The following is a 24,337-nucleotide window of genomic DNA, read 5'->3' as shown; positions in this document are numbered from 1 at the left end:
TGGTAGGCAACTTTAGCTGTCAGTGTCCATGGAATAATCATGAAACCTTTGTCATGCTCAAACAATATGAATTAAATAAATACTTTCCCAATCCGGAGTCCTTTAAGGCAAGTCTGTTCACACTGTGTGTGTGTATGTATATGTATATATATATATATCCATAAACTGCTGCCATGCTGAGCTCCAGTCATATTTCAACCAGTGGCCAGTCTCCTCATTTATAACCCTTCTGGTCCAATTAGGGGGAGGGAATGGAATCAGGGGTAAACTTTGGGATGCCCTCTTTGCTTTCAGGCAGAAGAATGAATGAATGAATTGATGTAGGCTAGAACGTAGTAATAGTTCTAGTAATGTGTTTTCCACCCTTTGGGTAACTTATGGATCCTAGCCTATACAAACTATCTAAGGGTATTTTTCTGAGTAAATGTATGGTTTTTTTTATTGAGTAAAAGTTTTGTAAGTCACTCAATATAAGAGCGTCTGCTAAATGCCTTAAATGTAATATCCAAATATTATATTTTACTGATAGTGATATTAGAACCCACATATGTGGTGTTTCCTCCGTTCTGCTTTTTTGTCATGGTTTAATGTGCCCTGGTACTCACTTGCTGTTGGAGGGTTTTAGGACCCACTCCCCCTCCACACTAATTACTTTGGGACAGCCCTTAATATGGTAAGAAGGCGGCGGAGTGGCCAGGCGGAGTGAGTGGGTCGTGATTGAGGGTCAGTGTAGTTTGTATTATTAATTTCCAGCTTGATTTTCACAGCCCTCAATTTTTCACCTCTAGGGGGCCTTTGAGTATCATGAATGACTTGCTGGCAACTCCTACTGTCCTAAAACATTAGTTTAATGACAACTCAGCCAGTTTGCATTGTTTTGCATGTATTAGTATTCCTAATATCTCTTTTTAAGTCATGGTGCATAAGGGGTTAAATAAAACAGATCAACAGTAGTTACTGGAAAAAGCCCATATTTATTTCAGTCTGAAATTAACTCGAGTGTTTTATATGTTTTTTTTTCCTAAACCCATTTCTGTTCATCTGAACAGAGCTTCAAAAATAAATATACTGAAACAGTGATTTTCCTAGAACATGACTAAGCTGAAGTGCGTCTGAACAGGTAAAGTCATTACATCAAAACAACGGTACTGTCTACAAGTGCTGCTATTCACACTCACACACACACACACACACACACACACACACACACACACACACACACACACACACACAACAAATCAGATCTCACTCTCAGAACCACCTTTCCTCATTTTGTTTGCAGCAAAAAGGAACAAAATCAATAAACATTGCATCCAAGCAGTGGGATATACTTGGCATAATGTTTAGGGAAAAATAAAACATATGGAAAAATGAAAATAAAAAAATTGTGGCTTTATGCCAAAATGTGGACTTACAGTAGTGCACATAGAATGCAAAGAGATTGTGTCAAACTCGAGTGGATCCTGTGTTTCAGGTATGCCTATCCATACGATCTCATCCTGTTAGCACTGTGCAAAATCTCCAATATTACCCTGTTTCTTAAGAAAGCCATCTCCATCCCTGAAAACAGCGCACAGAGTCCTGTGATACATCAATGTGAAGTTAGAACCTCAGTGAAACACAGCCTTAGAAAATGCATGAGCATGTGCACATCCAAAACCTAAAACCTAGAAGGTGCAGAGTGAAAATAAGCACTGAAAAAAATATATATAGCAAGATATCCACACGCCTGTAGTTTAATATATATATATTTTATACTGACTAAAACAGGCTCTTTTCTCAGGACATTTTCTCTTTTCAGGACCTAAAACTGTGATTTCTGCACTGTGCCAAGAATATAGTCACCCTGGACTGTAGAATATTCCATTATTAGCCTCTTTCTGGGAGCATGGGTCTTGCTTTTGTCATCAGTGAAACAAAATATGGAACCCCATTAACTTAAAATCACCAACCGACCCATTTCACTTCTTCACTATCAGCATTAAAATTCATTAAAATCACATCAAATTCATAAGTCACTTCCCTGTGCTTCATTTACAGTCGTTCCTTCACTTGGACAACCCTAGCAATAAAACCCTCAGTCATTACTGAGCATCATCTCAGCATAAACTACAACCAAGCAAACATCTGCAGCAGCATTCAAAAGCCCCGAGTAACAGAATCTCACAGAGTTTGGGTCACAGGGGAAGCTGCAGATGTTACTTCGAAAATATGATCCATTTGTACAACAGTAACATTTCAGACTATCCAGCCCTCTACACACTTGCCAAAGCTAATCTCTAAACCAGAGCCGTAACAATCCCCTAAACAATAATGCTAAAAAAATAATAATAATAAACAAAAAAAACAAACAGGGGGTTAACATGGACAGTCCACTCGTATCCCACAGTCCAGGTTTGAACTTCACTGTGGGCAACGGTCCTTACAGAGTTAAGGATGGGCAGATTTTGTTAGGGAATCTCTGAAAAGCCCATCACCCTTCAATACTGACTGGCTCTGCAGTCAGACGCCTCTAGCTCCACACTGGACAGGAAGCGCTTGGACAGCTTCCGTCCGTCATAACTGAGATGGGTGGTGTAGAGGGTCCTGGCGTGCTTGGGGTACACAATAGTGGTGCTCTGGTAGCGCTGCACCCGCTGACGGGGCTGGAGCTCCAGCTGCGTTTTGTAACGCCTCCAGGTGCTCTGAGAGAGGGCCAGCACAGTCTGGCTGCACAGCGCCAGCCCCAGACCCTTGGGCTGTAGAGACACGTCCTGGATGAAGTGCCGATCCGAGTCATAGCGCACAGATGAGGTGTATCTGCAACAATACCCAACAGTTTAACACGTGTTTCACCAATGTTTGTACACAAGCCAAAAAAAAAAAAAAAAAAAAAAAAAAAAACACCAATGGACCTTAACGTGGAAGAACGTCACCTTATTTCTTTCGGGGGTAGAGGGTCAAGTTCAATTCCCTCCCCGTAAGAGAATGGGTGAAGACCCTTAACCTGCCTAGGTGGAACCTGGAATATAAAAAAGATGGACGTTCAGCATTTTATTACCAGACAACAGAAGTGACAGTAATATACTTACCAGTTTGTTACCACTTTAAAAAAAATAAAATAAATAAATAATAATAATAATAAAAATAATTTAAAAAATAAAATAATAAATAATAATAATAATAATAATAATAATATATAAAATGGATACCTCAGGTAATATAGCTATACAAGCATGAGGTGAACTCAGGTATTAGCCTACAGCTAACCATGAGGTGAGTTCAGGCAGTATAGCTAATCAAGCATGAGGTGGACTCCGGTATTACAACTAAAATAAAACAAGGTAAATTTAAACTAAAAGTTAAACAAAAAAGATGAATTCGGGAATTACAACTTAATAAACATTAGTTGAATTTTAAAATAGTCGTTAAATAAAAATCTGAAATCTGGTATTATAGCTCAACAAACATGACGTGAATACAGGTAGGAGGTGAACTCAGAAACGACAGCTATGTTCAGATATTATGTCATTAAATAATATGATAAATGCAAAAAATATTATTTTAATCAATTTCAGACAACTTGCATCAAAATGCATGAAAGGGTTAACTCGTCCACGAGCACCTGATGGAGCGAAAATGACTGAGTGCGCTCTGAATGGGGCTGGACTTTATTCAAGCTCTACAAGCGTCCCTCAGAGGTAAATAATAATAAGCTAGCTAGATGTCTGGCATCTGCGAGGACAGGTCTCAGGTCTCTCGATTACTCACTCTGCCTTCGTCCTCTGAACCCCCGCTGCTCCTCTCGCTGCCCGCCGTCAGTAGCCAGGGGCTGGGGCTGGGACTAGGCGGCAGTCCAGAGTCCGGGCTGTCCAGAGCACGATCAGCTTTAAAACTCATATCCAGAAGATCGTCGTCAGACACATTGTGCAGATTCAGTCTTCCCACCATTGCCCCTCAGCTCCAGCTCCACCAGAGAGCTCAAACCCGAGAGGAACCGCGTTGTCTTACAGGCGCTTACTGGAGGTTTCACAGTCAGTCAGTCAGTCAGTAGCGCTTAGCAGTTCCTCTCACAGTGACAGGTACGTTCAGACTAGGGGCCACTTGCTGAATCCACTTGCTTACTGCTACGGTTCCTTCCTTCAACTCTCCAGGCTCCTGTGCCTCCTCTGCGCGCAGTACTGAAGCCTTTAAACGGAGTTAGATGGGTCAAAGTCCTTTAGTTCCTTTAGAGGCAGCAGAGCTCCACCAGCACTGGCTCGAGTTGAAAACTGTCCTACCTCAAAGCTCCTCATTGTTTTACATGCAGGCAGCTTAAAAAGCACCGCCTTCATAAGAGCCTCCCCACTGCTGATTGGAGTGAGATTCAGAGGGAAAAAATGTTTGGGGGCCTTGAGAAGTAATCCCCTCCCCTTTCTGGAGAATAAACACTCACTGAAAGACAGATTTCTGGCTTATTTTCTTCCAATGCTGCAAGTTTTATTGACAGAATCATAGCATTATATTAGGAGTGATTTATAGTATAAAAGTTGCATTTCTATTAACAGTAGGCAGGAATGTATATACACACACACTCACATCAAACTGAATCATTATTGATATAACAAGCAGGACGTCCGAGAGATGGACCAAAGATGGACCAAAGCCTGGGTCTCACACGTCTCAAACATTTATGCATCAACAGCAAAGCAAGTATAGACAGTGAAGACACACAGCAAGTGAGGCTCTTCTCTTGCTCAGACAAACATGAAAACTGATATCATCATCTATGCCTCAGGAGCTCATCTCCAAGAGGTCCTGACAGCACGCTTTAAGACGATCCAGAAAATACAGTGTACTCAACACCTGTTCACACTAAGACAAAGGTCTCAGAGCGTGGATTTAAATGTGGATTAACTACATACAAAAACAAACAAGGCAACTGGTTTGTGTCTGCTTTGGAGACTTAGGACATCTGAGGGTCCTCTCTGGAGCTCCACTGCTATTGAACCCAAAGACCAAGTTTCACAAACCACTTACTCACTTTGTCCCCAATACACTGGTCCTGGAGCTCCAGCGACTATTTACTGTAATGATGAGGGGGGAGGGGGGGCATTCAAAGAAAAGGCTGCCCTTAAATCAATTTCATGTTCAGACTCTGCAAGCAGGAGGAATCTGGGCCAAAGCAGCAGTGGGCAACTTCTCCAGATCATTCTGCCATCCATTTTGCTCTAAGTGCAAACATATTTCAGGGAAATGTGCAGCGTAAATGACACTACGGCCACTATGAGAAGCTTGGGCATTAGTGTTCTGAAGAAGAAAGCTTCAAATAAAAAGGGGCAAATGACTCATTCAGGCCAGCGATGCTTTACAGTGGTGGAAATTTCAGCACTATCTAACAGCTTTCAAGTCATGAGGTTTACATTAATGCATGGAAGGAGGACTTACTGATATGAGACAACCGATTTGTATTAGGGCAGGCATGTTCTCGTTTACCAGATTTTACATATGGGTATATAACACCACTTTGAACTCTAAATGCATTAAGAGTTGTGAAGCAGTCCACACTGAGATCACTGGATTCTTTTTTTGATGAGCTTCTCCAGTTTGCGGATGCGTGAGGACTCCTGCTCAGGGGTGGGAGCACTGAAAGAAAGAGAGGGTCCTCCGTCTGGCCCGGAGGGGGGAGTGGGTAACCTCTGCCTGAAGAGCTCCAGCATACTGTTCTGCTCGCTGCGCTTCAGTCCCTAAAGATGTTCAGCAACACAGACACAGACACACACACACAGAAAAGACTGAAATGTGAGACACTACAAAACTAATACAGACCCCACCTGAACAAAAAGACGACTGACTGTGTGGGCTGTTTCTGTCAGGCAGCTCCTCAGACCCTGACTAAGGGGTCAATCAATTCAGTAAAGCAACTCTCCATGGAGAAGCTCCCTCAAGCTGTTTTTTTTTTAGGAGTACCTAACCTGTTAGCAAATGATTAATACAGTCTTTAAACCAACTTAATATCAATCTTCTGCTTCTGTTTCCTGTGGTCATTTACCACAGACACATGATGTGTTTATCTATGCATAGAAAAGATTTTTCCTTCAATTGAGTTCCATGTCCAACTTCACCCACAAGCTACACTATATGTCCAAATGTCTGTGGACACCCCTTTCAATGAATGCATTCAGCTACTTTAAGTGGTACCCACCGCTGACACAGATATGCAAATGCAAACAGAACGCTTGTCTAGTCCCTGACTCTCTGGAGAAGACAAATATTAACCTATTGGCACTGTGCCTAATGCCAGGCATGTGACAGAAGGCTTTAAAGCCCTCCCAGCACTGAGCTGTGGAATAGTGGAACTGTGTCCTCCGGAATGATGGTGCTCCATTCAACACTTTTGGAATGAGCTGGAGAGGTGATTATCCAAACATCTTAACCTCACTAACGTTCTTGTTGCTGAATGCAATAAAATCCTCACAGCAGAGACAGTTACTCCAATAAAAGCAAGATCAACTCTTTTTCAATACCCTTGATTACTGAAGAAACAATGAATGAGTGGGTGTCCCAATACTTTTGTCCATACAGTGTATCGCTCCCAATCCAACATGACACTACCAAGTTGGGAGGGTGAAGACTGGCGTGTGCAGTCCCCACTGTCCAGTGTCCACCACATCTTTTAAAACACCTGTTAACACAACGTAATTGGACAGCTCAACATGCTTGCCGAGCATCTGCCAATTTGGTTAGGTCAGCAAAGGATGCTTGTGTTGAATAGTACTGTGCTAGGTGACCGGAGAGAGGAAGGGCCTTCCTACCTACCCAACCCACCAAGAGACTCCCAGCTAAAGACAGCGGCGGCATCGCCAGGGATCAAACTTGAGATCTCCCCTTTTGTGTTGTGTGTTCTACAGGGGCTTACCTTCATGTCTAGAATCTTCTGGAACGTCTCTGGGTTGCCATCAGCAAGAAGCTTGATGTAGTTATCCACGAACACCACTGGTGGCTCATGTGGGGCCATTACAACCTAAGGGTAAGAGAGAAGTAGGTCAAGCAACCAGTGCTGCCGCACAGATCTTAGCCCTGTCCCAAAAGCTCAACACTCCCACATGAGTCTACTTTAGTGAGCAGGAGAGCCTTAGACAGTCACCAAATGGCTAAAATTGCAAACAAAGAGCAACACTAAAGGCCTATATTTAGGCCCCGGTTTTAACAGAGCAATTACTCCATGCTTGAACGAAACTGAATTAGCCTCACCGGTAATTATTTTCGCTATAATGAGAGAGTCTGGGCAAATCAGCAGTTTAAGAGGTTAAATGCGGCATGGGCCCATTCAGCGGATCATTTTTTTCCCCCCTTCCCTCTGCGTTGGGAGAAAAAAGGAAAAGTTGGATAGCTTGTGACTATTCATATTTCTAGCAGAGTAGGGGAACACATGGCTGACAGACACTGCTAAAAAAGAAAAAAAAAGGGGGTGGGGGTATGGAACAGCACCCCCAGCATTTCTCCTTTTCCCAACCCCCAATACTACTCCTGTCCCTACCTCGAGGGACAGCACTCCATGATATGCATGGGTAAAAGATGTAAAAGTGACATGTAACTGTGGATTGTCTGGAATTTTAATGACAATCCCTCCCTTCAACGGCATGATTTACTTAGCGACTGTCTGGAGAAAGGCCAATGAAAAGCCTTGAGGGGGCCTTGCTGTAGTTAGCATGTTGTAAAGGAGGGACAGAAAGAGCGAGAGAAAAAGAGACAGAGAGAAAAACAGACAGGAAAGAAATTGAGAGAGCAGAGAGCAGAGAGAGCAGAGAGCAGAGAGCAGAGAGAGAGAGAGAGAGAGAGAGAGAGAGAGAGAGAGAGAGAGGGAGAGAGGGCAAGACAGACAGAGTGAAGAGGCATCAGTACTGCCTTTCCATTTAGTTTCCAGAAAGGGCCACAACAGGAGGGAGAGAAAGAGGCTGTGGAAAACAGCCACGTCTCACAGCCTGCATGCTTGGCCTGCTCTACCTCTTTTAGCTTCACGTCTCTCTCTCTCTCTCTCTCTCTCTCTCTCTAAAGTCAGGAGCAAGCCCATTCCCAGCAAATACAAGTAAGGACATCTTTAACAGATTATTCTCCACGTTAGCGCTGTAATGAGCATCATGTGGACAGCCAAACTGTAAGCCTCCGACCGCAATGGAGGTCACATTTCACTCTTAAATCAGTAAACGTGTCACGGAAGTAACAGTGCTTCACATAAGTAACTCATTGATGCGCTGAAGGCACCCCGACACCGATTCTGAAATGAAGGCAGGAAACGGCCGTAATATCGGCCCGCTAAGCACAATTAAGAAACATCAACTACAACGTGTTCGCTGGGCTTTTGAAGGAATCATGGCTACGGGCTAAAACATACTATGACAGCAGAGGCAAAGCAATGGTTTAACATACGCCTGGTTCTCTTCTTTAAGGCCCTCAAAATCAAAGTGGTGGAAAAGATGGAAGCAGTTACCTGGGAGGCACCTGGGGCAGTGCAAAGTCAATCATTAAATGCTAACCAGATCTAAGGGCTGACTGTATGAATTCATTGAGCTCAAGGCCAGGCTTACGCAACCCTGCAAAGCAGCCATGAGCAAGGGGAATGCATGTAAACACATTCAAAGCATACTGGCTGTGGCCGAGGGGCCGAGACTTCACCCCTGCTCATCAGCGCTCGGACAATGTGCCGACAGGCTCAGCTGCTGAACACAGTCAGCGTGGATCAATACAGGCTTATTCACAGTGATAACACTCTTGAACCATGTTGAAACACAGATCTTAATCAAATGTCTTTTATTATCTGAGGGACAAAGAAAAGCAGCTTAACAGAAAATGAACAAAATGAACTGGAAAACAAATCTTTCTCTGAATGAATTAAGAAAACACTTCCCGTCCAATATTTGCTTTAAATTAAGACATCTTAATGACCATCACAAGATGCTGATATTGACAAGACAATATGAGGGAAATAGGGCAAACACTTTTCCGGCACAATCTTGAATGATTAGAGCTGGCCCAAGTTTAAAAATGAAAGAGATGGCCCTAGGGAGCTTAGCAGCTGGCCAGAGATCATAAGGGTTGAGGCTAAAGTGAAGGGCCATGAAGAAACAAAGGTGCAAGGAGGTATCTCATGCTTCTACCCAGCAACACTGAATCCTGCTACTTGCGATCCCGCTCTGTAACTGTAACTTTACGTGGTCTGTCACTTCATGACTAAGTTGCTGTGTTTCCTAAATGCTTGTACTTTTCAATAATACCAGTCATAGCTGATGGTGGAATATCTAGGGGGAAGGGAGAAATGTCACTAACTGACATGTTGCAATGGTGACATCCTATTACAGCACCACACAAATTCAGTAAGTTCTTCAGAACCACCCATTCTTTCACAAATATTTGTAAAGACTGCGTGGTTGGCAAGGTGCTTGACTGTATACGCCTGTAGCACTGTGGACTGAATGAAACACCTGAACTCAATGACTGAAGAGGTGTGTCCCAATACTTTTGTCCATATAATGTAGGTGACGAAAAAATAACATTATTTATAGAGATAACTATAACTATATACTCAGGAGAGCAAGATTGTAGATAACTGGCTTGGCTGGCAGTAGTGGAGTGGGTTTTGTGACCATAACACTCCAAAATCAACTTCTAAAGGCCTTTGAAAACTTGCATGTTAACCAAACCTGGACCACGCTGTGTTTCAACTTCTCCAAGTGTGAGAGCGTGCAAGCATGCAAGTGTTAAGACTCTAATGTGAAGAATTGTGCGAGCAGCTGCTCCCCTCTGAGCAGAGCCCTGCTGGGTGCGGGCACTTCCTGCCTTTAGGAGAAAGCTCATTAAAACACAGGGGCATAGCTCAGTTAGGGGCTCCTAACCAGCACAGAGCCGCGAGGGCCTTTATGAGCTACTCATAATAAAATACTTTCCTGCATGGGGTCAAACAGGCAGCCTGCAGGGCAAGCTTGTTAAAAGGGAATTCTTGGAAAAAATTAAGTCTGTTTCATATGATGAGTCTTTTGGTCATAGGTGGGTGCATGGATTGATGGAAAGACAAAGATACCCACCTTTAGAATCATCTCCGCTCGAGTCATCCCTTTGACCACTATTTTAGTGTAGCTCGCTGGAGCTTTGCGAAGCACCTGAGAGCCGATTGAAGGGAGGTCTAGCAGAACAGTCTTCAGAGAGTGTGTGTCTAGTAGAAGCTGACATTCACAGACAAAGAGGGAGTTCAAAAGACAGTTCAAAAAGTAGTCTGTACCAACTACTCAAACTCAATTTTATAATTTATAATAACAGTGCCAAAAATGGTGGCGTGGGGCTATAGAGGATATGCCCTGACGTCAGATTCCCGCTGGAACACGCCCCCCAGAGTTGGACTGAGCATCAAAAAAATTCTGCAACATTCGGCTGCGTTTATTAGGGAAAACGTCCAAACCAGGAATGAAACAAGCGATTATCTTCTCAACTGAAAGGCAGTTGGACTCGACAGTGATTCATCCAAATTACCAAAGAACCAGTGAATGTCCATGGACATCGATGTGTAGACAGGAACGTTCAGCTAAATCAGGCTCAAATCAAACTTGTTTAGAGGCTAAAGCCTTATATCTAAGAGCACAGAGCCAAGTGAATAGTTTTCATGTTTTCGACTGTTTTCAGGCAAACATCACAAGACAATCGCAATCGCATGTGTTTTAGCGGCATTCACACTGAGTGCTAACACTGACAGTCAGCGGGCATGGCCGCGGTAACTCCCGCCACCTGTGACGTCACATGCATACCCTCTATACCATAGCAGATCCACCAGCAGTTCTTCAGTTATTCTATGGCACTGCTCCTTTTCAGGCTTGTACATTACATGTACATTAACTTTGGTAGAGTGCAGTAGCTACTTATTAAAATGCGGAATTACCTTCTCAGTTACCAATCTCAGTTATTGTTGTTTTGTGAATCTGGCAGTTGTTCATGATATTCATGATAAATGGGCCAATAGAAATGCTCCAAAATTACTTGGAATTAAATAGTTTTACAATGACACCTACTGAGAGTTTAGGATTTTTCCTTATTTTGTAAAGTTGACAATTAGGAGATGCAAGGTTTTTGTGTGACAGCAAACATATGTAAGAAGAACACGTAAGCAATAATGTAAATTAGAGAGCTGAAACACACCATAGCTACTCCTGGAGCTTTGCCTCACTGTGGCATTGTGCTTACCTGCTCAGCTCCAACCATGCTGATGGGTTTACATCTGAACAAGTGGTTGATAAACTTTGGAATGAAGGAGCTGTAAAAGAGAAGAGAAATTAGCAGGTTGGTCAGATGCGAAACATGCTGCTTATCTGAGCAAACCAATTAGTTTGATAGGGGCTCCAGTACGAACTTGGTGAACTTGATGCAGAACTGGGTGAAGTATTTGCGGGTGGCGGCGAGGTTGTCTCTGATGATAGGTACGTTCTGTTTGATGTGCATGATGACAGATGTGACGTAGGGGCTCTGATCACCCACATGCTCTACACTCTGCCATGGCATCTGTAAAGACACAAACACACACATGCACAATCTTAGCAATTTCTCTGAAAACAGCCGGCATATAAATCGGCTCCCGTAGAGATTAAAGTTAAGCTACATTCTCACATGTTTGCGCATATTTGAGGATTTTGTAAGTCACGTTTATCTCACCTTGCTCATGGCTGTAAGGGCTGGGTCACATGCAGCGTCTAGATCCTGAACCAAGAGCTGGATGCTGTTTGAGATCACACTGCCATGCAAAAGCATAGTTATAGAGTTAAAAGGTGGAGAGAAAAACACACATATATACATATATATATACACATATACACACACATACATATATATATATATATATATATATATATATATATATATATATATATGCGCAAACATAGTGTTCTATATGTGGTAGCCTAGAATGATCAACTGACAACAAATGGATTCGTGTTTAGCCCAATCTATATAAGATCACTGGAGTGTATATGAGGTTGATGGTTACGTGCTAAAGGTGTCCATCTCTCCTGTTAAGTTGATCCTTTCTATGAGTGATTTGTCCACTTTCTCCTTTAGTTTCTCCTCAAGCTATGAATGAAAGGAACAGGGCGCTTAGACCACTTAGAAAATCCACACATGTCTATGTCTATACGTGTCTGTATGTGTAATGACCTGCTGTGTGGTAGCAAGGCAATATTCGGCTGTGCTGAGGATACTGCAAATGAGACAGAGCTCCTCTGTGGTGAACTTGGCCACCTCCGAACCTTCTTTTTCCTTCAACAGACTGCTGATGGTCAGACCTCCGCTGTTACTGCTTGTTCTGCAACACAGAAACACACACTCACACATACTGACCAGAGCGCTCCCTACACCCAGCAGTCCCTTGAAACTCCTCCAGTTGTTCAAATGTTGGAGAAACCAAAGAAACCACAACAGCTTCTCCAAAAGAAAGGCTTTCTTTAGTTTGATCTCCCAAAGACAATAGAGGGTAAGCCACCCAGGATGGCGGGTGGTGCTTATTCTTCTTCAGTTGAACAACACAGAGGAACTTTTTAAAAAAGGGGCCACACAGAAATGGTTTTGCTTGCTGGGCAATAACAACAGCATAAACAGCTCCACTGCTCCACTGATTTCGAAGATCAAAAGCCAGGCATGGTGGCAGGGAGACGAGAGAAAAGCCCCTTAAAAGTTAAACCAGATGGGGGTGGGTGGGCTCAGTGCACTGCAGTGGGATGCTTCACTTACTTGGGCAGGTTTCCAGAGAGGATCTTCCAAGCGTACTCGCGCAGGTACTTCTGGAAGATAGTGGTGAGGGCTATCATTGGTTCGCCTGTACTCAGCTGCGAGCACTGCACCATACACTTCTTATAGTACACGAAGAGATCGGCGCAGCTGGGTAGAACGGCACCCCCTTCTTCCGTGCCTGACTTGGGGGGACCCTGAGCTCGGAAATCGGCCACAAAGCGGTCAATCAGCTCCCCTAGATTCCTGCAACAGTAGCACAAAGGCCATTTTGTTAGTCACGGCCACACAGAACTGCACCACCAATAGGAATGTGATCAGCAATGCACAGAGGTGTGAGAACTATTTGGGACAGGGAGCGCATTGTATGTGCCACTGCGGAGGGTCATCCCCTTCAGAAGTCAGAAACCAGATACCAAACGCCCAAGTGAAGAATGTGGGCATTTCCATGCCAGACAGGTCAGTCTGAACTGGAAATAAAGGAGGCCATTGTCAGAAAAAGGTCAGTCTACTTTAGCCAATGGACCATTGCAAGACCAGAGGAGTCCCCCTCTTCTGAGCCCCAGATTTGGAAGTCCTCCTGTGGGTAAGAAAGACAGCAAAAAAAACAGAGAAGAAAGCAGACAGAGAATGGGAGGGAGGGCAAGAGAGAGAGAGAGAGAGAGAGAGAAAGAAAGAAAAGCAGAGAAGGAGATCTGCTGCTGTAGCACTTTTCAAGCCGTCTGCAGCGGCTGTGGTTAACGCAGCTAATGGGAAACATTTCTGCTTCAGTGGAGAGATAGAAAGGAAGAGATGGAGACGGAGACGGAGGACTGACTGGCGAGGAAGTATTGAAGGGGACACACACACACAAACCATGTGATTAGTTTGTCATGTGAAAGCAAAGCTCTTGCTTTAAACTTCTAGTAGCAGTACATTACACAGGCACACAAAATCCCCACTGTGGTGTGAGTGTTTTGGGACACTCTGTTGTACTTGTATAATTCCCTGCAAATTCCACTCACTTGTCCTGTGATTCGATGTAGACGTAGAGATGAGGTTCAAAGCATTTGGAAATAATGCCATGGAACGGATTCTCTGGGGCCTTGGGCTTCTTTGGCTGAAAACAGGAAAACATTAGTCAACTAGGAGTTTCTTAAGAGGTTCTTCTCTGAGCTTAACAGATTAGATAAGATAGAAAAAAAGTGGAAGGAAATTTCACTGTTAAAAACACATTTGCAACATTTCTGAAAGTTTTGAAAACAGGAAATTTTAAAACCTGGAACTACAAAGTCACACTTAAAGACCCACATTATGTTTATTTACCTAATAATTTGGTATGGCCATATGAACCAGAGCTCATGCATTGTGGAAAATGTAAAGAAGCAAGAATAATCGGCATAAAAGATGACTGAACTGCTCACCATTCGTCCCTCAAATTTGTTGTGTAATAAAACAGCACTGTGTAAAGATGTGTGAACGCAATGGTAAGAAAAACAACATTAACTATCTGTCATCAGGTGGGGTGAATGTGAACAACATATGGGGCAATGGGCTGTTGCGGTATTTTTCTATACATTCCTTAACCCAATGAATGTTTTAACAACCATTGCATAACCACTTTAATGCAGCCTGACAGTCTTCATACAGACCTGAATAGAGCTGAAAGGACACACAACAAATCAATAAGGATGAGGAGGAATGATGTTACCCTGTCCAAATCTACATCCTTCTCGGAAACGTTGTCCTCCGATTCATCCTCTAGAAAAGGGTTAGTGGGCTCCAAAGGCGTCTCGGGTTTCTTCTGCAGACAAAGGATCAGACACACCAGTCAGAACCTCCCAACCTCATTCCCATCAGTTTCACGCTCTAGAAAAGTCCATTTGTATGCAGGCACATGGCACTGTGACCTGGGAAGGAACCTGAGCCAGGAACAGCCCATGCTGGCCTTACCCCAGGGCCGTCGCTCAAGGTGCTGCCTGAGAAACGCTTCGCCAGCAGCCCCTCGAAATTGGTGGTCCTCTGAATAGCAAAGAGCAGGAGCTTGACCTCAATCTCCCTGGCACGGGCTCTCATCAACTTCGCCAGCTCTGTCCTGATGAGAACACAAAACACACACACGTACACACACCGTGGTCAGCAAGACCTCACATGCTAGGCAGGAGTCAGGCTTCGGGTCAGTGATTTAATAGGCCAACACATGCATGCTGTTAAACTGGCAGACCACGACTGCCATCAAAAAACACAAACATTCTCAGGTCAGCATTATTTTTGTCTGTTTTCTGTGCCTCAAAAAGAAGGCCAAGCTGTATAGGAATTGCCAAAGCACTTGTTCATAAAAGATTCACAGACTACAGCACGAGTACAACAAAGACTTTTATCCACTGAAGCTCTGGTAATTCCTTGCCTACTTATTTTAGTACTAATAAACAGATACGATTTGCCATCTTTCTCATTCTTTATGCGAGTTTGCAACAATTTAGTATATTCCACTGCTTTTAAATGTGCGAGTCCACCCAAAAGCTCACAGCAGGGCCAAGAGACACATGAGAGGCAGAGGAAACCAGTGGAAAGCCCCCAAGGGTCAGGGAGGAGTGAAAGGCCAGTGACGTGCCTAGAGCACTAATAAGTGACAAAAGGCCACCGCCAAGCACCCATGCATCGAGAAACGGCGGTGAAACAATAACATCAGCCCCCGAGCCTTGCTCCATGCCTCATGTTTGATTCCATTAGTTGCCTTTTCGCACTGCAACAGGAGAAGAGAGAGAAACGCAGCAGCAGACAAAGCTGACAGAGGACTGAAAAGCCTATTGGGGTGGACAGAGATGTAAAAACAAGGCCTGAGAAAAAGTTGTAATTTATGTTTTAGGGGGGTATGCTGCTTTAAAACAGTAGAATGTGTAAGAAAATGAAACCATGTCTGATGCTATCTCCGACCCCATCTTCCTCTCAGGGTGACAGGTGTGCCACATCACGGTTTAGTAATACAGGATGTTGAAGAGTCACTGTGCTGGTACCTTGTGATATGGCAGAACTCCACCGCAATGCGCTCAGTCATGCACCACTCTTCAGGAAACATGCGCCCATACTTTTCTTCGTAGTCCACTAGCTGACGTTTAATCCACGCGTATCGCCGGTCGATCTTATCCAACCACGCCACCTGGATTCAAGACACAAGAGCTCTGAAATGACTGAAAGAAAGAAATGACCTACCATATCTTTACCATGAGTCAAACTTGGCGATTGTGACATGTACTTTTAACCATACTCACATCCTGATTCTCCTGAAAGAGCACAAGGTACTCCGAGAGGTGCTGCCTGATGAACTTCTTGATTATTTCCTGCTTAATGCGAGGATCCAGGACATTCGCCACCAGACAGGCATCTCTGAGCACCATGCTGGGGCCTCCAGGCCTCTGTTGAAAACACAACCATGATATACAGAGCCTTAAATTACTTTGTGTTTTATGTGTTGTCTGTGCCATCTTTTACTCTTTGTTGTTTTCGCCAGAACAGTACAATACCTTTGACCCCTGTGAAGGGAAAGCCTCCTCAAAGTCAGCCAGAATCTGAGTGCCTAGCTCACTCTGTGCTGCTTTCACCCTGTGGGGACGACAGAGATTGATGTTTCAACAGAAGAACTCCCTGGTCTGATCGCAGGATCAGCCTTTAGGCAAGATGAGCCTTCCCCTCATTATCCTTAATGGAGCAAGATCAAACAGAAAAGGTCAATCTCAGCCTGATCCTGCTCCAGGCTATGGAACTTCTCGATTACTGTGAACTTGAATGGAACACAGAAGGAAGAAGAGTGTCTAAACCAACGTGGAACATTTTTCCTAGTGTGATGATCTGCATTTCTGAATATCCTGAGACCGCAGCCAAGTCATGTCCTTAAGTAAAGTGGTATCTGCGAGAACAGGAAGAGTGAGTAGGAGAGAGCGGAACATTTTTTTGTTTTCAATACATGATACTTTTACACAAGCAGCCTGCACATCTCTGGTAGTTTACATGTGAGAATGTAAACTTTCCAGTACCTGATGTTTAGTCCACATGCTTCTTTCACTTCAGATACCGGTTCTGTATCTCTCAGCTTGCAAACAAATGCATGTGTACAGCTGTCCATGAGGGGCGAGCTCAAGGCGTGATAAATAATTACGCAAACTGTGTAAAAGTGAATTACACCGCACAACTGTAAGGACAAGCCAATGGTTTTATATTATAGTCACCTTGCTATTAATTAAAATAATACAAGCATGAATCCTGGGACTTACACACAGCTCAGTAATCAAATAATATTCTAAAGAAAAGGATTACATCAAACAATCTGTCTGAGGTAAATCCTGAGAAATATTACATTTAAAATGAATAACTGATGTTTCTATAAGATGTTCTATATTTACTTTAACTTAATGTGTAACTACTTGTCTTACATTTCACCCTGTCTTAGTTTCTGCCCGGCTTTTCCACCACATGACAAGTTACACAAATCTTTACATAATGCTAACACCAGAATGCTTACAGTAGTTGCTAAGACCATTACACCATCGTGGCACACTTAATACCAAATCTGATTAATCCAGGGTTTTTAGGACCATTCCTGGCTGTCTTAGGTTCTGGTTTTAGGCCTGCAGATCCTCTTATGTGTTTTGGATTAAGCACCTATTTATTAGCTGCTAAATACCATCCTGTTTTTTCTTTTTTCTGATAGGTGGTCATTTTCTTAAGTGTTTATAGCAGAAGCAGAAATGATGGTTCCTTCAATGATGGCAAATCAGCCTTATCCTGCTTCAGCAAAACATCTGAAAGCTGTAACACTTTCTCTAGCATAATTGACTAAGCAGTCAAGTGCCAACAAACACATTCCACACTTAATTAGTCTGTCCATAATACATTGCGTAGGACTTTAGATGAAGACGCTACAGTGCTTGAAGTTTAAGTATTGGTATAAACTTAGACTATATGTCTCTATGTTTCTTCAGGGACAATGTTATGCCACAGGATGACCACTCCTGAGCAGACTCGCTGGTCAACTTAGTTGCTGACCCACTGAAATACTGTCCCAAACATGATCAAATTAGTCAATGTAACTGACTGGTTAGGCCAGGGGTGTGGAACCCCAGTCTCGCGGGGCCGGATTACTGCACAGTTTAGTGATGTTATTGCTTAAACACACACGATTTAGGCCATCAGCTAATTACCAGGTTTACCAGGTTTAGAGCAGGGAAATCCCCAAAACTGTGCTGGACTCATGCCCTCAGTTCTCCACCCCTGAGCTGGGAAGAGAGCCTTTGAAAATACCTGGTAAATAGGCTTAAACAACATTGCTATTATTACTACATAACTCAACTATATTTTCTCATACCTAATGATTAGGAGGTGATTTGGCCCAAACTACATTTCAGTATAGTCTGAGAATGTGAGTGATTACAAAACATTACAACTTTATATTGATGCAAACAGCAAGGTGAAGCTTGCCATGTCATGCCTCCATTTTTTATTTAGCCAAATACTGCTTTGTATTTCCATACCTTGGCTAATATAGTCATGGAACTGTTATGTGCTGTAGTGGTAATGGTGAAAAAATGTGTTGAAATTTTCTATCATGTAGCGAAGGATAATATTTGTTCAATAAATCGCCTTGTACTGCTGATGTGTGCTTATTTACATGGCACACCAGGCAAAGGGCTCAATGATGTCTCTTTTACAATGATGTTACTTACCACTGCTATGCGAACAAATATGAATAATGTGCAAAAACATCGAAAAACACACAGGGGCAGAACCTTTTTTATGACTCCATTTACATATCAGTGTATTAGCATTCGCCGTGTTTGTCAGATTTCAGCACTCGCAGCAGTGGGCAGGTTCATGGCAAGTTGAGGATGAGTTTAAAGAGGTTTGGGAGCATCACAGCACAGTGGATATGGGATTCCAATTTCATTTCTAAATTCACTATTGATGCTGGATGTAGCCAGATCCCATCACTGGAACAACAAGTGCCTTCCAGGATAAACAAGAGCAGCTACAGAAAGCGGGGAGCCACATGTTCTTGCCAGATGGACACCAGACTCAAACTGGGCATACGTCTACTTAACTGTGTCTTTCTTAACTGCTCTGAAGACCCAGCAGTGTCTGAACCATGGCTGTACTCTCAGCTGCTGTCCCTGATCAAACGTCTTTGCCACACCTTTCAACCAACCAGACATTTCTATCTAGGGTGGGTGGGTCACGCCTCAGAATCAAAACATTTCACTTCTCCCGTTTTTGGCATGGGCTAAAACTGAGCATCGCAACAGGCCAATTAGATATGGCCGATGCTGCATTTCTGTGCGCCTCTCTCACAACAATTCAAGCTCAGCAAGTCAAGTTAAAAACAAGGAAGCCCTCATTGTGCTCTAAAACCATCACATCCAAACCCCCAAAGGGGGCTAATATGTTTACATTGCAAATTCCAAAGTTTGCAAGACCTTCTCCACCCACTCAAATGTTTTTTCCACACCCTAAGACCTGAAGAAGAAGGTCAAACCAGAGTCAGAAAGTGATGATTCACTGCACCCTGCATGACCAAAACACTGAATTGGTTTATATTTGCATAATAAAGCAAGTAACAACTCTTAGCATCTCATGCCTTTGGTTCAACTCTGAGTCATATCTGTGCACAGGCATGCATTCTGCTTTTAGCTGAAGACGGAAAGGCTAACTGTTGGAGCAGGGAAAGGCAATTGAAGTCACAGACCTTTCCAGATAAACATTAAGGCACTGGAACAATCTGGGGAATAGTTTTCCACATCAAACACACCCTCCTCTGCCCTTTGCTTATGAACCAACAGCTTTATCAGAGAATCCAACATAAATAAGCAGTGGGAAGGAGCGAGTCATGGAGACGCGTGGAATGAAACCGAGAGCCTCTCTTGGTCCTCACAATGAGTCCAGTTTCTGCGACAGCAGGGACAAGGGCTCCACTGCTGGGGACACGCAAGGACAAAGAGCCCCTCTCTGCTGAAAGAGCATGGTTGGAAAAAAGAGCTTGAACAAAGAAGAAGATCTTTAGAGCAGATTTCCTTCCTGTGTTGCATCTGTAGTAAACATAAACAGGATCCGCTTATCCTCAGCACCATTCAATTTAGAGAATTACAGCCAGAATTAGTCATATAAACAGTGTCTGCGTTTTCAGTTCATTCAGACAACAGGCAGACAGCCCGAGTATACAGTTAGGCCACGGCTCACTTCACATGCAGCAATGTAATGAGCCGTCTGGACATTTATGATTCAAGTCAGACTTGTGTGTGCGTGTGTGTGTGCGCATTGAGAAGGGAAGGTGAGTGTCCGCTTACCTCTCTGAGAGCTGGCGTATCTGAGGGATGCCCATATATTTTTGGAAATGCTCCAGCACGTTGACCACCCCCTGGAGCAGGTTGGCCACCTCCCCGTACTGCCTCTTGCGTGTCATGGCTCTAAAAAAGAGCTCAATCAATTAACCAATCAAATATCTGTAATGCACTGTACCAGTGGTAGCATTATCAGTCATTTGTCAGTTCTTTATGAGGTGAAACCTTCAGAACAGACTCGGTTCAAGTGATAGTTTGGCCAAAAACCTAATTTGGACAAAAGTGCTGACAAAATTCAGGCTGCTTTTAATTAGGCAATGTACTTTTTGTAGATGCAATGTTTTTGTAGATAACAGCATGACATGCAATGCTAGAAACCACATAAACAAATCTGCGATTACGTAACGACTTACCATGGTCTGAGGAAAGCGTGTAATGACTTAGACATGCAGTTTGCATAACGCTAATTGGTGGGCTATAAACTGCTATTACTTGTTAGCTACATTACCCTATCCATGTTAACAAACCCATCTACGTTAATTGGCTACATTCTGGGATTTTTCGTTGGATTTCATTTTCAGAGCATTTTATCAGATGTGTGGGCCAGTGAAAGGTGAGGCCACTTACTCCAGGGAGTCTACACCACCGGCTAACATGTGCAGGTGATTTAGTGTTGTGATGGAGGTTGTCAGGTGACGCTTCGCATGGTCCAGCTGTTTGATGTCCCGGGTGATCTCTTTTACCTGAGGAAGGGAACAAACATCTCAGAGCTGATTGCACCAGCATATCCAACTTTGAAAGACTCCCTATTGTTCTCCGGTCCCACAACTCCAGCTAGCCAGACCCTGCCCTTCCGCTGACCTGCTCGGCACTGGTAACACGCAGATGGCTAGTGCATTACCCAGGGCTTAAAGGGATGCAGTGTACAAAAACCGCAGGATGTCACAATTTCCTCCCGCATAGCTAGCCAGCATTGGAGAACGTGTTTGGGGGGAGTGGGTGAAAGTCCTATTTACACTGGGTTGACTTTCAGGCCCTAAATGACCAGGTTCCTGTCTGCAAGGCTTATTTTTACTCACCATTTGCTCTGATTTCTCTGCTTTGTCCTTGATGTCTTTGATTTTGCCAAACAGTTGTTGGATGGCTTTCTGCGCCTCCTCCAGAGCCTGGAATAGAGGCAAACGTTTAGACACTGCATTCGTGATCTCCCTCACAGACCTGCCCTAAAATGTCCATACAATTGCTGGGAACTGAAAGCTCATCCAACTACTCTAACAACAGTCTTAAAATTTTAGGACAGTTGGCTATGGAGAAACATGGTTCCTTTACACAATCTTCTCAAAGATCTTCCCAAATTTCTTGCACAAATTTAGTGTTTATGAAATCAAACAGTTAAACTACATCTTAAAACTACATCAAAGCCGTCTGGTAATTCCAGTAGTAGAAACTTCTAGTGAATATGAAGATGCAAGATGAGTAAAAGAGCTGGAGAAGAAAGAGATGAAGATGATGATGATGTTGTTTCTGGCTTGTATTCCCCCCTCCTCCTCCTTGCTCGGTATTATTTTTAGTGAGCGCCTCTCTCTCTCTCCTCTCTCTCTATCATTCATGCAGAGAAATGAGAACCAAATGGGACTGCTTGATGAAAAAACCCTCGCCCACAGTTTGCCCTCACATTCCAGCAGGGTAAGTGTGCAGCAGCTGCACTGAGGCATCCCAGGCCTGCCACATGTTCCCCCACCTGACCCCAGCACATCGCCATGGCGCCCGTGCTAGCCCTGAGATAGAGAGTTAACTGGAAGGTTATGGGCTGTGCCAGACTTCATGCTACCATGCAAGGGCCTACAGAGAAAAAACAGTCCTGCTGACTTTTGATAATGTGTAATTGCCATACAGTGTTTGAGCAGCTGTGGTGGTGGACAGTAAGCTATGGCGGTGGCGGCTGCCAGTGTTTTTTGCTGGGCCAGGGCTGAGCTGACCTAGTGCATGAAGGTTGGCTAGCTCTCTCTTTCACAGGCAGATGGAATGCTAACAGCCGGCACCAGCTGCCCCATGGAATTTACCACTTTTACAAGCCTCTTCAAAACACAGGAGGACGCTCCCTTGCTCTGTCTCTCACAAACACTCTCACACACCGACACTCACACATACATATCATAAACGTACAATTATTTTTAAAAGAACAGTTGTTTCTTCACAGATTTCCCAAATTCTGAATTGATCAGACAGTGTCTAAGTTGACCTGTTCAGGTCATAGTAAGGGTTGTGTTGTGATGGAATACAAGTATTTCACCCTGTTCTTCAATGATCAGGACCCCACAGGACCACCTTGGAGTACACCAAAGTACTGTTTGGTACTGTTAAATCACTGTGCTGATCAGTTATTTATCTCAGTGTTACTGAACTCTAACCTGAGTAGACTGATAAATCACTGTGCTGATCAGTTATTTATCTCAGTGTTACTGAGCTCTACTAAAGCCTGAGTAGACTGATAAATTACTGTGCTGATCAGTTATTTATCTCAGTGTTACTGAGCTCTACTAAAGCCTGAGTAGACTGATAAATCACTGTGCTGATCAGTTATTTATCTCAGTGTTACTGAGCTCTACTAAAGCCTGAGTAGACTGATAAATCACTGTGCTGATCAGTTATTTATCTCAGTGTTACTGAGCTCTACTAAAGCCTGAGTAGACTGATAAATCACTGTGCTGATCAGTTATTTATCTCAGTGTTACTGAACTCTAACCTGAGTAGACTGATAAATCACTGTGCTGATCAGTTATTTATCTCAGTGTTACTGAGCTCTACTAAAGCATGAGTAGACCGATAAATCACTGTGCTGATCAGTTAATTAACGTCACCAACGTTATTTTATCGTCACCAAGCTCTTTTCAGGGTGTTACAGTGGCTATAATATCCAAAATCAATACAGTTTCACCATATTTACATTATAAGGCATGTGGCAACAGAAAAACCTAATAAAGATCACAGTTTTTAAGTGGGTCCCCTACATTTACCATAATGTATCCCATTATTTCTTAGTCCATGAGACTGGTGGCAGTTCTGGTTTGTTGAAAATACTAGTATTTCAATTCAATTTCTTTCAAATAAATGTATTCTGAATATGTAAAAAATGTGTTTCTGTGCTAACCCAGAGAAAGAGCGAGAGAGACAGAGCCATGTAGCAGACATGGCTGGTAAAGCAGTCAATGGCATTTAGCAATGCAGATATGCAGATAGTGGTATGAGGAGTGGTTAGGCATTCCAAATGGTTCATTTCCGGAGTTAGGAGCTAGAGACAGAATGCTGGAGGACTCGCTCCTTTCCTTATCTCTCTCTCTCTCTCTCTCTCTCCCTCTCCTCGCCTGATGGCAAGGAGGTGTACAGCTGCCACACATGTGGACTCCATTTGCAGTTTGGGGATATCTCCGCTTAGACAGCTGCAGCAGGCCACAGACTGCAGGTCGACATCGAATAAGATGTTGACAAAGTGCCATTCCTTAGAGACTATATGGACACAAAATATCACTTTACTTACAGAATTAGAATTCTATTTCTCTCCTAATTCAAAGCTCTACTTAAAGGTTTTTCTCCACCAACAGACGTGTAGTTGGCACAGCTGCCAATCAGTGCTATATAATTTCCTAAACACCTTCTAATTTCTCTGTAAAGCTAATAATGCCAGAAACATGTGCCGAGTACTGAGTTAGAGTACTTGCAGCTTGAATTCCAGATCTGAATTTCTGTGCTGGACCCTATCTTGAACCATTGATGTGGAGAAAAAGAACTAAACAAACAAACAAAAAAAAAAAAAACACAAGCATGTTGATACTATCTGAAACAATTCCAAAAAGAAAGGCAGGGACTGCCAATACGCAAAGAACGATAGAAAAAGGCATGAGCAGTAAACATTCTTTCCTGTGTGTAGATTAAATATTTATGCTACATTCTTGGGGAGGTCCCTTTTCAGCATTCCTAATAAGCAGCTCCAGATGCCAAAAACTACATGAGACATCCTGATCCCAACTGGCTCCCTGACAGCCATAAAACTCTCATCTGAAACCCCACCCCCTACCCCATCTGGGAACACAATACGGCAGATTTTTATATGGAATTTTAGCTGCATCAAAGAAAATATACATTACAGTAATGGCAGGGCTAGACAAAGGGAAACCAATGAGAGTGACCCAGTACACTGATAATTGGCACCAAATGTTCTCTGCATCCTGTTGATTTTCTGTTCTATTCATTGTTGCATACGTTTCAGCGTACTGTACAACAATTTTCCGCTTCAGCAGATATTCTGCAAT

The 24,337-nt window shown here is 43.3% G+C and overlaps 2 protein-coding genes across 2 annotated transcripts in view; both read right to left on the bottom strand.

The window, feature by feature from the left end:
* Nucleotides 1-954: 954 nt before the first annotated feature.
* On the bottom strand, nucleotides 955-4,393 carry rflnb (refilin B). Its single transcript, XM_072692016.1, has 3 exons — nucleotides 3,751-4,393; nucleotides 2,916-3,001; nucleotides 955-2,799 (listed from the first exon to the last, which is right to left on the bottom strand). The coding sequence occupies exons 1-3, from the start codon at nucleotides 3,928-3,930 to the stop codon at nucleotides 2,481-2,483; spliced, it is 585 nt and encodes a 194-aa protein (XP_072548117.1). The 5' UTR covers nucleotides 3,931-4,393; the 3' UTR covers nucleotides 955-2,480.
* A 32-nt stretch (nucleotides 4,394-4,425) lies between these two features.
* The window catches only part of vps53 (VPS53 subunit of GARP complex), a 24,255-nt gene continuing 4,343 nt past the window's right edge, over nucleotides 4,426-24,337 (bottom strand). The window contains exons 5-22 of the mRNA XM_072692012.1: nucleotides 21,107-21,193; nucleotides 20,655-20,770; nucleotides 20,034-20,153; nucleotides 16,224-16,302; nucleotides 15,972-16,115; nucleotides 15,717-15,859; nucleotides 14,653-14,794; nucleotides 14,411-14,503; nucleotides 13,725-13,819; nucleotides 12,724-12,966; nucleotides 12,151-12,298; nucleotides 11,984-12,066; nucleotides 11,653-11,731; nucleotides 11,354-11,502; nucleotides 11,188-11,257; nucleotides 10,041-10,178; nucleotides 6,878-6,982; nucleotides 4,426-5,705 (exon numbers count right to left, since the gene is read on the bottom strand). Of these exons, the coding sequence (XP_072548113.1) occupies nucleotides 5,532-5,705; nucleotides 6,878-6,982; nucleotides 10,041-10,178; nucleotides 11,188-11,257; nucleotides 11,354-11,502; nucleotides 11,653-11,731; nucleotides 11,984-12,066; nucleotides 12,151-12,298; nucleotides 12,724-12,966; nucleotides 13,725-13,819; nucleotides 14,411-14,503; nucleotides 14,653-14,794; nucleotides 15,717-15,859; nucleotides 15,972-16,115; nucleotides 16,224-16,302; nucleotides 20,034-20,153; nucleotides 20,655-20,770; nucleotides 21,107-21,193 (2,208 nt within the window). The 3' untranslated portion in view covers nucleotides 4,426-5,531. The remainder of the gene's footprint in view (nucleotides 5,706-6,877; nucleotides 6,983-10,040; nucleotides 10,179-11,187; nucleotides 11,258-11,353; nucleotides 11,503-11,652; nucleotides 11,732-11,983; nucleotides 12,067-12,150; nucleotides 12,299-12,723; nucleotides 12,967-13,724; nucleotides 13,820-14,410; nucleotides 14,504-14,652; nucleotides 14,795-15,716; nucleotides 15,860-15,971; nucleotides 16,116-16,223; nucleotides 16,303-20,033; nucleotides 20,154-20,654; nucleotides 20,771-21,106; nucleotides 21,194-24,337) is intronic.

This window comes from Salminus brasiliensis, chromosome 11, assembly GCF_030463535.1.
Source record: "Salminus brasiliensis chromosome 11, fSalBra1.hap2, whole genome shotgun sequence".
Taxonomy (NCBI): Eukaryota; Metazoa; Chordata; class Actinopteri; order Characiformes; family Bryconidae; genus Salminus; species Salminus brasiliensis.
The sequence above is the reverse complement of the archived record's forward strand: the minus strand, read 5'-3'. Positions and strand labels throughout refer to the sequence as shown.